At 35.4% G+C, this 14,535-nt stretch overlaps 1 protein-coding gene across 1 annotated transcript in view; it reads right to left on the bottom strand.

Annotated features, from left to right (window-relative positions):
* The window catches only part of ABCD3 (ATP binding cassette subfamily D member 3), a 76,360-nt gene that overhangs the window by 44,195 nt on the left and 17,630 nt on the right, over positions 1-14,535 (bottom strand). Inside the window, exon 2 of the mRNA XM_044238719.1 lies at positions 6,060-6,096. Coding sequence (XP_044094654.1) covers positions 6,060-6,096 — 37 coding nt within the window. The remainder of the gene's footprint in view (positions 1-6,059; positions 6,097-14,535) is intronic.

Here is a 14,535-nt window from a genome sequence, read left to right as displayed (position 1 = left end):
ACAAGACAGTAGAATTGCTAAAACAATAAAAATGAGAGAAGCTGAAGAGGTTGACAAGACCTACAAAAGACAGACCCTTGAAACCACAGTAAAGATTTAAAGTTTATTTAGTCAGTGTAGTGGGAAACTTAAGAGAAACTACCAGAGAAACTTAAGAGCAGTAATTAATCTTATCACCCTCTTATTCCTTTCTTTTGAAGGAATAAGAAAAAGTGACATAACTTGGACATGTTAGAGGCTATTTACTTCATTACACCTGAACTGTTTAGAAGAACATAGAGGAGAAACTTCTTGCAACAGGCAACAGACACGAGAAGGATGCGATCCCCCTATTGAGATCCTCCCCCAACTCCTATAATCACAATTCACTTATTTGTTAAATACTATGCACCTGATAAATACCCATGGTTTAGTAAATTCTGTAATTAGATAAACTTTAGTGTAAGTTTTATCTAAGTTGAGGAACCTGAAATGAATAGTTTGTATACTGAATTAGAACAATAATAAGCTACCATCTATATGTCAGACACTTTGCTAAGTGCTTTATATTTATATGATCCTAACAGGCACTGAATGCATTACAGATTCATAGATCAAGAAGTCAGAAGGCATTGTGTGTGTAGAGTTAGATCAGGAAGACTAAGGTAAGAATCAGTCTATCCTGTAATTCTTGTAACAGAGTTCAGGTCTTTGAAACCTTATGAAGGTTGCAAACCTCATCCTACTGAATTAGAGGCCCAGTTAGTTCAATCACACATGCATGTGTTCCTTCATTCATTCAATAAATATTCCCAAGCACTGTTCTGAATGACAGGAACACAGTCCCAGGCACTGTTTTGAATGACAGGAACACACCAGAAATTGAAACAGGCCAAAAGCACTACTCACAGTATATTTACTTCAGCCTATTTTCTTCAAGCCAAACACTACAACTTCAACCAAAATCCCCCCTTTTACTTCCCCAAACCGAGAAAATACAGGAAGAAAACAAAGCAAGGCAACAGATACCAAGTACCTTTAAAAAAAAGAAAATTAAACTTCAAGATTACTTTTACTAGTTTCAAGTTTTTCCTATCACTGCCTTCCTACCTTACCCCACTGCACATGTAATGAACACCCTTGAATAGACAGAGTAATAATAAATAAAATGGCCACCTTCTGACTTAAACAGAGGATTACCTACTTCTAGCATCTAACTGCTTTCAAGAAATGATCTAGGGAAAACAATGAAGAAGGTTTAAAAAAGGTTATAAGAAAGTCACATTGAAGGAATTTAAAATATTAACTGCTACATGCTATGTAATTCTTCCTCCTCTTTTATTTCTATTCCTATTGTCATCACTTCTAAATCACAAACTGTCTGAAAGCCTGACTTGATTTCCATTACCTTCCAGGCCATGAAGGAATTGCATATATGTTTCCTAAAGTCATTACAGCATATTCTGCAAAGAAACACCTGGACTAGAGGGCTGGCTCAGAAAGGATGAAGAAATGCCATGACACTCTACCATTCTTTTTTTTTTTAAAGATTTTATTTATTTATCAGAAAGAGAGAGAGGGGGAGAGAGAGCGAGCACAGGCAGACAGAGTGGCAGGCAGAGGGAGAAGCAGGCTCCCCGCTGAGCAAGGAGCCCGATGTGGGACTCGATCCCAGGACGCTGGGATCATGACCTGAGCCGAAGGCAGCTGCTTAACCAACTGAGCCACCCAGGCGTCCCGACACTCTACCATTCTTGACACTAATAAAATTCTTATCTGAAACCAAATCTAACGGAGAGTACCTACAGAGACAGTACATTTCATAAACACTACTAGCCTCTCCAATGAATTCATTTTAATTTCACAACTGACTTTCCTCTACCTGTGAACTTTCCAGTATTTCTTTAAAAAATTAAAAAAAAAAACACTTTAAGGATATAAATTTAAAATGTAAACTACAGAAAAAGCAAATCATTAGATAAAGACAATTTAAATAGTTAAAGAAATACTGCAAACAGAAAATAATGTGCCTAACATTCAGGAGGCAACAAGGTCAAAGGGCAAAGATAAGTTCCTATTGATGTGTCAATCCACTTAGAAAAGTGAGATGAACTAGAATGGATTGAGAGAGACCTTTGAAACAACAAATAAAAAGCCATATGGAACTGACAAGAGTATAAGCATTCCTGTACATTGCTGGAGAAAGTGTAAATCAACACAACTATTAGGTAGATCTATAATAGCACCTATTATCATGGTTTTTTTAAAACTATTTTTCTTATTTATTTGAGAGAGAGAGAGAGCATGAGAGGAGAGAGGTTAGTGGGAGAAGCAGACTCCTTGCCAAGCAGGGAGCCCGAAGTGGGACTGGATCCCAGGACTCCAGGATCATGACCTGAGCCAAAGGCAGTTGCTTAACCGAGTCACCCAGGTGCCCTATCAAAATGTAAAACGCACATAGACTGTAAAATAACTCAGCAAATTTACTTTAAGGTACTTATCCTACTGGTATTCCTGCACATATGCCTAAACACATAAATGAAAAACATCTGCACACTATTTATATTATCATAAAAATCAAAAGCCTAAATATGCATCTATAATGAAATTCTATAAACTATACAAAATTTATGAAATGAAAATTCTACACAATAAAAAGGAAGCAGCTCCTATTTATACAACAGAATTCTGTCAAACCGTTAAACTGACTAGATCTACAGCTATCAACATAAACATTAACATAGGACCTAAAAAATATGCTGAACGTAGAATGATACTTACCATGATCAACTTATAAAATTTAATAAGCAAAATAATTCTACCTATATGGTTTATGAAGACTGGGGCGCCTGGATGGCTCAGTGGGTTAAGTGTCTGCCTTAGGCTCAGGTCATGATCTCAGAGTCCTGGGATCAAGCCCCGCATCAGGCTCTCTGCTCAGTGGGGAGCCTGCTTCCCCCCCCCCCCGCCCCCGCCACCGCCTGCCTCTCTGCCTACTTGTGATCTCTTTCTCTCTGTCAAATAAATAAATAAATAAAATCTTTAAAAAAATTATTCTAAAAGTTATACAAACATACACACACCTCATCAGTATAAAATATGCACAGGAATGCTAAGTTCCCCATCTAAGTTTATAGTTCCCCAGCAGTGTTTATTTTGAATTTTATATCATGTATACTACCATCAAAATTAAGTATTTTTAAATCCAGTCAACTACCTCTTTACACTACTAACTCTATTAAATCTTTCTCTCCTTCCTAAATCTCATGTCTTGTGAAAACTTTACCATCTCACCAAACATTATAAAAAAGTTCAATAAAAAAAAATCCCTTTTTATCTGTCTGTGCTCATAAATAACACATTAACTATAGAAAAATTAGAAAATTCTGATTAGCAAAAATAAGGATCCTATACCTACCATTTAGAGATACCAACTGTTAATATCTGGCACATAATCCTACCAGATTTCATTTTAGCATATACGTGTATATGTGTATGTACATTCACTTCCTATAAATTCTGCAAATGTGCTGTAAGTGTACATACCATATTATATCTTCTTTTTGTCCAAAATTTAATCTAACCTAAAGTTATCTTGCTCACACTATGCAATGAGCAAATAAGTATATGCTAAAAGAAGTTGTACAAAAAATAGAATTAAAAAAAAAAACATCACTGGATGAATTTAGTTGTACTGACAAGTTTTAATGATGCCCTAGAACTTGAAGATTTGATAATATGCAGATAGTAGCTATAACTAAGATAATTAAGGTTTGATTACTCAGATATAATTTAGGTAAGAGAGATTATGAAAATGGAGATATGCCAGACACGAAGAAAAGCATCCCTTGTCCCATTTTTCAAAGCCAGAGAAAAAGATCACAGAAACTAAAGAACAGCAATTTTCTTATCAATCTCCACGATATTCAGAGAACAGACATTATATGGAGGATGTAGAAAGATTTAAGAGACACTAAACACTAGAAGCTAGCATGAGTTTCCTAGGACTAAGTCATGTCCTTCTTTTTTAAGGATATTCACTGACATGTATACGCTAAGCTCCACAGGGGCAGGGACTTATATTTATATCTGCTATACACCCAGAGCCAAAACCAATAACTAGGCATTTAGGAGGGTTCAATCAATATTTGTTGAGAGAATGACTTAATGAAAGAATTAATAAATTACTCAAGGGTTTGAAGTTTCTTATAAAATTACTGTGGTCCTTAATAAGAAATATGAACCAGATTTTGCTATGTTGGATATAATCATAACCAAATAAACCATAACTAAAAATAAGCAAGCAAACAAAGATTAAGAGATGCCAGAGTCATTTCTTTGGTCCTTTACACAGTCAATATTATCAGCAATCGTGAGGAAAAAATAGAAGGCCAATTTAAATTATGGATAATGACCTCTACTAACATACTAGATGCTAGAATTACATTCAAAATTACACTAACAGTACAGACATACTAGAGTATAGACTATTAGTACAGATCCAATAAGCTGCCATATATAGGAATAAACTAATGTTTATTCAAAACAAATCAAGTGAGTTACCATATGAACCAGCAATTCCACTCCTGGATATATACCAAAAGAAATGAAAACACAGGTTCACACAAAAACCTGCATATGAATGTTCATAGCAGCCTTATTTATAATAGCCTAAAAATGAAAACAACCTAAATTTCCCTCAATTGACAGATGGATAAATGTGGTCAATTTATACAAAGGAATATTATTTGGTAATAAAAAGAAATGAAGTATTGATACATGCAACAACACAAATGGACCTTAAAAACATCATGCTAAGTTAAAGCCAGGGACTAAAGACCACATATTATCTGACTCTTTTTATAGAATATGTCTGAGGTAGGCAAATCATAGAAACAGAAAGCAGATTACTGATTACTAAGGACTAGGAAAAGAGGGCAATAAGGAGTGATTTTTAGTGGGCATGGAATTTATTTTTGGGAAGATGAAAATCTTCTAAAATTAGTTAGCCGCACAACTCTTTTGTGAATACACTAAAACCACTGAATTGTATTCTTAAATGGATAAATTTTATGGTCTTTGAACTCTATCTCTGTAAAGTTGTTATTAAAAAGAAAGAAAGATATCAACTAATGAATACAGTTACAGGCAATCTGCCAACATAGTTGTTCATCAGATACTTGAAGGTTATAATTTATAATAACTCAACTCAATGTAAACAGCAGTTAGGGCTAAAGAAATAAAAGCAATTTTAGGTTGAATTTCAGCAATATGGCTTTTATAACAAGATATTTGTAATAGTGCTGATGTTTTCCATCCTAGTCAGACATCTGGACAACTATGTTCTAGACTAAAAATAATGTCTAGGGAAACTAAGCAGTATAAGTCCTTAAAAATATATACAGAATTGAAAAAGGACTGGAAACCATGACAGATTAAGAAACTTGAAGGAATGAGGGGCTGCTTAGCATGGATAAAAAAAGACTCAGAAGATACAACTATCTTCAAACAATATGAGAGTCAATTAGAAAAAATAGAGCAGTCCTGTCCTATGTGGCTACAAAAGACAAAAATAGAATCAATCACTAAGAGGGCAGAGGGGAAGATTAATCTCATCATGGGCTAGAACTAATATGGTAATGGTTGCCTCCTAGTGGTACTTCTTCATCAAATGAACAGATTCAAGTAAATATTACAAGTCACCTATCAAGGGATCCTATTTCAAAAAGAACTGCTATAATATACAGTGGAGTAAAGATAATAGTTAAGTTCCCTTCTAATTCTAAAATTATGATTCAAAATTATTTAACAAGGAGTGCCTGGGTGGCTTAGTATATTGAGCCTCTGACTCTTGGTTTCACCTCAGGTCATGATCTCATGGGTCTGGGATCGAGCCCCTAGGGGGCTTTGCACTCAGTGAGGAAGTCTGCTTGAAGATTCTCTCCCTCTGCTCCCCTACCATGCTCACGCATGGGCTCTTTTCTATCTCTAAAATAAATAAATAAAACTTCAAAATTATGTAACAAAATAAATAAAATAAATACATGAAATCCCAAAGAATCAAGTACTTAAAATTTTACCTCATTGTTCTGTAATGGTGGTTTTCCATTTTTCTTACTGTAGAGAAAAGAAAAGAGAGCTTTATTTGCAAACTGTTCCCATCATAAAAATTATTTTAAGATATCAGAAGAATACACCAAATTCTCCAAGTGAATTCCTTCTTTTTCATATCATACAGAGATAGAATATATTAAATATAGGGCACCTGGGTGGCTCAGTCAGTTAAGCATCTGCCTTCAGTTCAGGTCATGATCCGGGGTCCTGGGATTGAGTCGTGCATTGGGCTACCTGCTCATCAGGAGTGTGCTTCTCCCTCTGCCCCTCCCCGCACTTGTGCTCACTCGCTCCCTCTCTCTCTCCCAAAAATAAGTAAAATCTTTAAAAAAAAGAATATATTAAATAAAATAGTCCACTTGTCCCTTACTCAATATTATTTATAAAAAGTGCCTAATAAATATTAACTACTACCATATCAAGCATCATATTAGTAATTTTTAATACACATACACTCATTTTACAAATTTCCCCATGGAGAGGTGGAATCTATTTCTCTATCTTTGAATCAAGGTTTGGCCATGTGAACTGCTTAAGTCAATGGGATATAGCAAACTGATGCAAGCAAGGGGTTGAAAATGTGCATTGGGCCCTCTCTCTCTTGTTGCTTGGACTCTTCTAGCCATGTGAGCAATCCCAGGTTAATAGCCTAAAGCAGGGAAGACCATGTGTCATTCCACATTACAAATTTAAAAACTGGCTTGGTTAGTGGTATGGTTCATGCTACTCAAAATGATTAATTTGGCAATTGTACCCAGGTCTGACCACTAATCCAGGTTACCTCCCTTAAGAATGTAACAAGCAGGCTTAGGTTCTTTTTATAACACACTACTATAGCACCCTACGCTCTGTACAACATTGATATCATTTTAAATCTCCTGTTTGATTGGTATTTCCTCCCAGTAAGTCAGTTTCATGAGATCAGGAGCTATTGCAGGTTGGTCTTTCCAAAATAAACATGAGGTAGTACCTGGGATAGAAAATGTTTACTGCGGACCAACACCTATGAAACGAAGGCAAGGAAAGCTAAAACTGTGAAGCAGGTCCAGTAAAATTTCAATCAGGCAGGAAGCCCTGTAGCAAGTATTGTCCATCAGAGTAGTCTGTGAAAGGCTGAAACAGCCAGCTCTTTTTATCTTTATCTTGCTCAGTCTACAGACCCATGCTGCTCCAGGGAGGTCATGAGCTCGGGGAAGGTGGCTCTGCAGCTAAGGCAGTCCTTAAGGTGTGTCCAGAAAGGGTTACTTGGTGATCCAACTCCTTTCAGCTGGACAGTAGGCCCTTCTTTGAAGGAGAATCTAGGTAGCACAACTTCACATCTACTCTTGGGGGCACATATTATTCAACCCTCTATGTTCAACGCTTAGTTTAGTTGAGCTCCAACAATCTGTAGAATGAATACTTCCAGTAATAAGATACCAGGGTCACTGAAAAAGGATAGAAAGCCAAACTTAATTACAATTCAGTAGATGCTCTTATTCTAAGAGTGCTTGGGTTTATTATTTTTTTTCTATTTTTAACTGCATTACAGGTTTATGTACCTGTTTTAAAGTTTTTATGAGGTTGTAAAATTGTTCCAGAAAATTCCTTTATATATATTCAGGCATGTGCAGTTAACTATGAGCCCCTTTTATAAGGATTTCTGAATTTCTCTTTTTAAAGAATTCTTTAATGTTTTCCATGGATGTTCTCAACACTGAAGACACTAACTATATAAATATATATAGATCCTTTAGGATAAATTAGAACAGTATGCTAGAATCCTAATTATTGGGTTACATTTTTCTCACTGGAAATGTGATGCTAAAGACTGGAGAGAAGTTAATTTACTTCCAAAAACATGATCTACTAGTAGGTAGATTCAAATCTAACAAATATTCAGTATTTTTTTATCCTATGAAACTAAAAAAGGCTTGAAACAAACAAGACATGTCTTCTACTCTTGTGTATTCCTTCTGGCTACCAAAAAGATCAATTTATCAGCTAAATACATTAAAATAAAGGTATTCAACATGTTCAAACTATATTGTTGATTCACACACTAATGGCAAGGTCATCTGTAATATATACAACAATCATTACTCATCAGTTTTCTTGTTATGCTTCAGGATATAACAAAATTCATTTAAAGATAATACATATATTACATGTTAAATAAATTTTTTATAAAAAGAACTATATTTTCCCAAACAAAAAAATTTAGTAAGGAAACTAGCACTGTTTTATATTTTGGAAAATCTCATTAATGTCTGACTTAATAAAAGAAAACTGGGCTTTTGTAGGAGAGTCTGAATTCTTTTTATCTATTGTGTTAGAGATACATTAGTTGTAAAACAGGAGTATTTTCATAACCGTGGATATTCTTCCTTGATATTATAATGTTACAATGCAGTCTGAAACCCTATCAATGAACTTTGTATCTTATACAATAAAATCCATTGGTCTGTATTATATCATACTTCCAATTAATCTTTTGCCCACACAAAATTTTGTAATACGCCTTAGTCTGTTGGAAAATAATGATTCAGGGCGCCTTAGTGTCTGCATTCTGCTCAGGTCATGACCCCAGGATCCTGAGGCTTGAGTTCCACATCAAGCTCCTTGCTCAGCAGGGAGTCTGCTTCTCCCCCTGCCTGCCACTCCCCTGCTTGTGCGCTCTTTGACAAATAAATAATAGGTAAAATCTTAAAAAGAAAAAAAAAGGAAAATAATGATTCACCGAGTTGTATAGTAGACTTTCCAAATGTAATAAATTTTACTGCACAATATTTTTTAGAATTACATTTGTCAATACTCCCACCTATCTCATCAGGAAAGTCTTAACCATGAGGAAGCTATCAAGCTCAAACTTGTCTCTGGTAGCAGAGACAAGTTTTCCAAATTTTAATTATCACTTAAAAGCTTAAATTGTAACATCAGCAACAAACACTACTGTTTTTCCTCAAGGGCACTACAAGAGAATGTCTGCAATATTCAAGGCCAAATAACTACAGTGATTTAGTCATTCTTTCAAGTAAAAATGATGTTCCACAAAATTTAAAAAAAAAAAAAAAAGGCTAGTTTCACTCAGAATTCAAACAACTACAAGTGCATACCCTCAAGACAACCTTTGCATTTTGGTATAATGCAAGAAGTGCTTTGTGCCAGCTTCTTTTTCTTTGGCAAATGCATTATTAAAAAAAGACAAGACTAATAACCAACTATTTATAAAAAGTATAGGATGGAAGGAATTTACCCAAGAAATGGAAGATTAGGTTAACAGTTGAAAATCCATAATTCATCCATATTAACAGTCTAAAAAAAACCATATGATCATATCAGTAGATATACAGGAAAGGCTTTGACAAAATCTAACACCAATTCATCATAAAAACTCTTCCCAAACAAGGAATAAAAAGAACTTCCTCAATCTGATAAAGGACATCAATAAAACCCTACAGCTATGGAGCACCTGGGTGGCTTAGCTAGTTAAGCATCTACTTTTGGCTCAGGTCATGATCTTAGGGTCTTGGGACTGAGCCCCCCTCAGGCTCCCTGCTCAGTGGGGAGTCTGCTTCTCTCTCTTCTCTGCACCCACCTCCTACTCGAGCCCACACTCTTGCTCTCAAATAATCTTAAAAACAAACAAACAAACAAACAAACAAACCTTACAGCTATCATTGTATTTATTGATGAAGTCTAAGTCTCTGTGATCCAGAATATGGCAAAGATAGCAACTCTCACTACTTCTATTCAATACTGTTACTGGAAAACACCGTGCAAAAAGGTAAGAAAAATAAAAGGCACACAGAATTGAAAGGACAAAGTAAAACTATCTTTATTGCAAATTCTATAAACATCTATATAGAAAATCATAAGGCATCTATCTATTAAAAAGCTACGCAAGTTCAGCCAGGTTCTAGGATACAATATACAAATATCAAATGTATTTCTACATATAGGAAAAGAATAATTGGAAATTAGAATTTTATGCATATCATTTACAAAAGCACCCAAGATAGTAATTATTTCACAATAAACTTGGAAAGAAAAAGAAGATGTGTAAGACCTATATGCTGAAAACTATAATACACTGCAGAGAAATCACTGATGATTAAATAGAGATATAACATGCTCACAGAACAGAAGACTCAATATAGTTAACATGTCAATTCTCCCCAAATTGATTTAGAAATTCAATGGGATCCCAGTCAAAATCCCATCAGGCTTTTTTGCAGAGTAACAAGGTTATTTTAAAATTCATTTATAATTGCAAAGGACCTAGAATAATCCATACATTTTGGAAAAAAACGAAGTCTGGAGAATTGTATCTCATTTCAAGGCTTATTATAAAGCTACAATAAACAAGAGTGTATGATACTAGAGTACAAATATAGATCAAAGGAACAGAAGAGCAGAAACAGACCCACACATACACAGCTAACTGATTTAAGGCAAAGGTGCTAAGGCAATTCAATGGGCAAAGAATAATCTTTGTAGCAAATAGTACCAGATCAAGTGGGTGTGATATGTAAAAAAAAAAAATTAACCTCAACACTTGCTGCACACCATATACAAAAAAAATTTATTTGAAATGGAATACAAACCTAAACGTAAGAGCTAAAACTATGAGAGAAAAGGAAAGAGGAAAAAAAAAACCTGTAATCTTGAGATAAAGATTTGTTAAATTGGACCCACAGTGTCAGCTGCACCAAAACAAACAAACAAACAAACAAATCAACAAACTGGACTTTATTAAAATTTTGCTCTTTAAAATACTATTAAGAAAATATCTATAAAACATACAAGAAAAACCTTATATTCAGAATACATAAAAAAAACTCTTAGAGTAGACTAAGACAATTCATTTGAAGATTTAAATGGACACTGTGTCAAAGAAAATGTATGGATGGAAAATAAACACAGGAAAATGTTCAAATGTTCCCTTTTAAGACCACAGTGAGAAACCACTACATACATCCACTAGAATGGCTCAGATTAAAAAGACAGATCACACCAAGAGTTACCAAGGATGTGGAACACCTGGAATCTTCCATACCGCTAACGGGAATATAAAAGGATACAAAAACACTTTGGAAAACAGTGGCAAGTTTTCTAAAAAGTTAACATCTACCATACAATCCAGCCATTCCACTACTAAGTATCTACTCAAGGAACATGAAAGCATATGTCCATATATGAACTCTACACAAGTATTCATAGCAGCTTTACTTTTTTAATATTTTTTAAACATATAATGTATTATTAGCCCCAGGGGTACAGGTCTGTGAATCGCCAGGTTTATACACTTCACAGCACTCACCATAGCCCATTCCTTCCCCAATGTCCATAACCCCACCATCCTCTCCCTCTCCCCTCCCTCCCCGCAACCCTCGGTTTGTTTTGTGAGATTAAGAGTCTCTTATGGTTTGTCTCCCTCCCGATCCCAACTTGTTTCATTTATTCTTTTCCTACCCCCAAACTCCCCACATTGCTTCTCAACTTCTTCGTATCAGGGAGATCATATGATAATTGTCTTTCTCTGATTGACTTATTTCGCTAAGCATAACACCCTCTAGTTCCATCCATGCCATTGTAAATGGCAAGATTTCATTTCTTTTGATGGCTGCATAGTATTCCATTGTGTGTGTGTGTGTGTGTGTGTGTGTGTGTGTGTGTGTGTGTGTGTGTGTGTATACCACCTCTTCTTTATCCATTCATTTTTTGATGGACATCTAGGTTCTTTCCATAGTTTGGCTATTGTGGACATTGCTATTGTGGACATTCGGATGCATGTGCCCCTTCAGATCACTACATTTGTATATTTAGGGTAAATACCCAGTAGTGCTACTGCTGGGTCATAGAGTAGCTCTATTTTCAACTTTCTGAGGAACCTCCATGCTGTTTTCCAGAGTGGCTGCACCAGCTTGCATTCCCACAAACAGTGTAAGAGGGTTCCCCTTTCTCCACAACCTCGTCAGCACCTGTCATTTCTTGACTTGTTAATTTTAGCCATTCTGACTGGTGTGAGGTGGTATCTCATTGTGGTTTTGATTTATATTTCCCTGATGCCGAGTGATGTGAGCACTTTTTCATGTGTCTGTTGGCCATCTGGATGTCTTCTTTGCAGAAATGTCTGTTCATGTCCTCTGCTCATTTCTTGATTGGATTATTTGTTCTTTGGGTGTTGAGTTTGATAAGTTCTTTATAGATTTTGGATACTAGCCCTTTATCTGATATGTCGTTTGCAAATATCTTCTCCCATTCTGTCAGTTGTCTTTTGGTTTTGTTAACTGTTTCCTTTGCTGTGCAAAAGCTTTTGATCTTGATGAAGTCCCAATAGTTCATTTTTGCTCTCACTTCCTCACTTCCCTTGCTTTTGGCGATGTTCCTAGGAAGAAGTTGCTGCAGCTGAGGTCGAAGAGGTTGCTGCCTGTGTTCTCCTCAAGGATTTTGATGGATTCCTTTCTCACACTGAAGTCCTTCATCCATTTCGAGTCTATTTTCGTGTGTGGTGTAAGGAGCAGCTTTATTTTTAATAGTCAAAGCCTGGAAACAATCCAAATGTCCACCAACAACAATGAATTAAAAATTGTGGTATGTCCATAAAATGTACTCAACAATTAAAAAAAAATGATAAACCCAACATGGATGAATCTCAAAAGCATTATTCTGACTGAAAGTAGCTAGACAAAACCATGTATAGTATACGATTCCACTTATGAAATTTGAGAGGAACCAAAACTAACCTGTAGTTATAGAAAGTAGATCAGTAGTTCAAGCAAGGAACAGGGAGAGGACTGACTAGAAGGGGCCACAAGGTAACTTCGGGGTGATAAAATGTTCATTATCTTGATTGTAGTAATTGTTTCACAGGTATTACATGTCAAAACTCACCACGTTGTGTACTTTAAATATCAGCAGTTTACTGTATATCAGTAATGTTTCAACAACCTAGGAAAGACTTTTTCCTAAGGACATAACAGAATAGTGTTTTGTTAGTTCCTTATTTTTAGAAGAAGCAAGGAATAGGGAGAAGAGTTAACCATCCCTTAGTATTGCCAGCAAAACGTAAAATTAATAGGCAGGAACTTCCCCTAAAGATGGAAGGAGGCAATGATAAGACTAGGAAAAAGAAATTGTCAAAAATTAAAATAGAGAAGTTTTTAGAGAAGAGATTTCAGAGAAAGTGAAAAAGGAGGAAAACTAGAAACTATAACCAGAATTTAATTAACTGGAAATTAAATTTAATTAACCAGAACAGTAATTTTGACCCTAACAATTTTCTCACCTAGCTCATTCTAAGTAAACAAGTCCAGTATATCCTAGACTTAGTAATATAATAAGTAAGTACTACTCTAAGTAGTAGAGGAATGTATGAATGTCTTCTGAAGGGGAAAAAAAAATCATACAGATTGTCTTAAAGTGGTGCTTCCATAAATATGTATAAGTATGAAATTAAGCATATATTACTTTTTTTTTTTTACAGTTCTTCTACACATTTATCATTTAAAAAACAAGCAGAAGTTTGAGGCCAATAAAAATGGAATGAACATTCATTTAAAGTGGTAGGAGAAATAATACAGCTACAACTAAACACCAGTGCTGGGATAAAAGAATAGAAGGAATTATCTATTCTAGTTGATGTCTAAGATATTTTTATAATAATCATTATTTTTCTTTTGTAACCAGTGAATTGGTTTTAAATCACTGCTTCAGGGGCACCTGGGCGGCTCAATGGGTTAAGCCTCTGCCTTCAGCTCAGGTCATGATCTCTCATGCTGAGCCCCGCAGCATCAGGCTCTCTGCTCAGCAGGGAGCCTGCTTCCCCCTCTCTGCCTGCTGCTCTGCCTACTTGTGAACTCTCTCTCTGTCAAATAAATAAAATTACAATAAATAAATAAATAAATCACTGCTTCATTAATGTTGATGAGATAATCAATTTATTAGTATATTCCAAAACAAAATTCTAAAAATTAAATAATACTCAATGAATATATCTGAATTCACTTTTCCACCCCCAATTTATTCTTCCATCTTCTCATACTGAACCTGGGCATTAATTCAGTGAATGTACCTTCATCTATAAAACCATCTGAACCAGAAACTTAGGAATTATTCTTAGGTATTTTCCCTTTCTCATACTCTTTATACCCAATTGCTCTCTATGCTCTTCTTTTCTCTATTGCCAGGACTTCAACTCAAGCCATCAAAATTTCTCACATATACTACCATAACTATTCCACCTACTTTCTAAGTAGTTTCCTTATCATCTCTAACTTCTTTCAATTCATATCCATAGCCATATCAAATACTGTATGTATGTGTGTACATGGCACCCACTCAACTGAGGTCAATTAGGGCTGAACACAGGCAGCAGCTTCTGGGATTGGAAAGAAAGACCCAAGAAAACTGCCAGAAATGACAGGGTAAGGGAGGAGAACAGAACAACACAGGTTTTAA

This window comes from Neovison vison, chromosome 2, assembly GCF_020171115.1.
Source record: "Neovison vison isolate M4711 chromosome 2, ASM_NN_V1, whole genome shotgun sequence".
Taxonomy (NCBI): domain Eukaryota; kingdom Metazoa; phylum Chordata; class Mammalia; order Carnivora; family Mustelidae; genus Neogale; species Neogale vison.
This window is presented reverse-complemented; position numbering and strand designations above follow the sequence as displayed.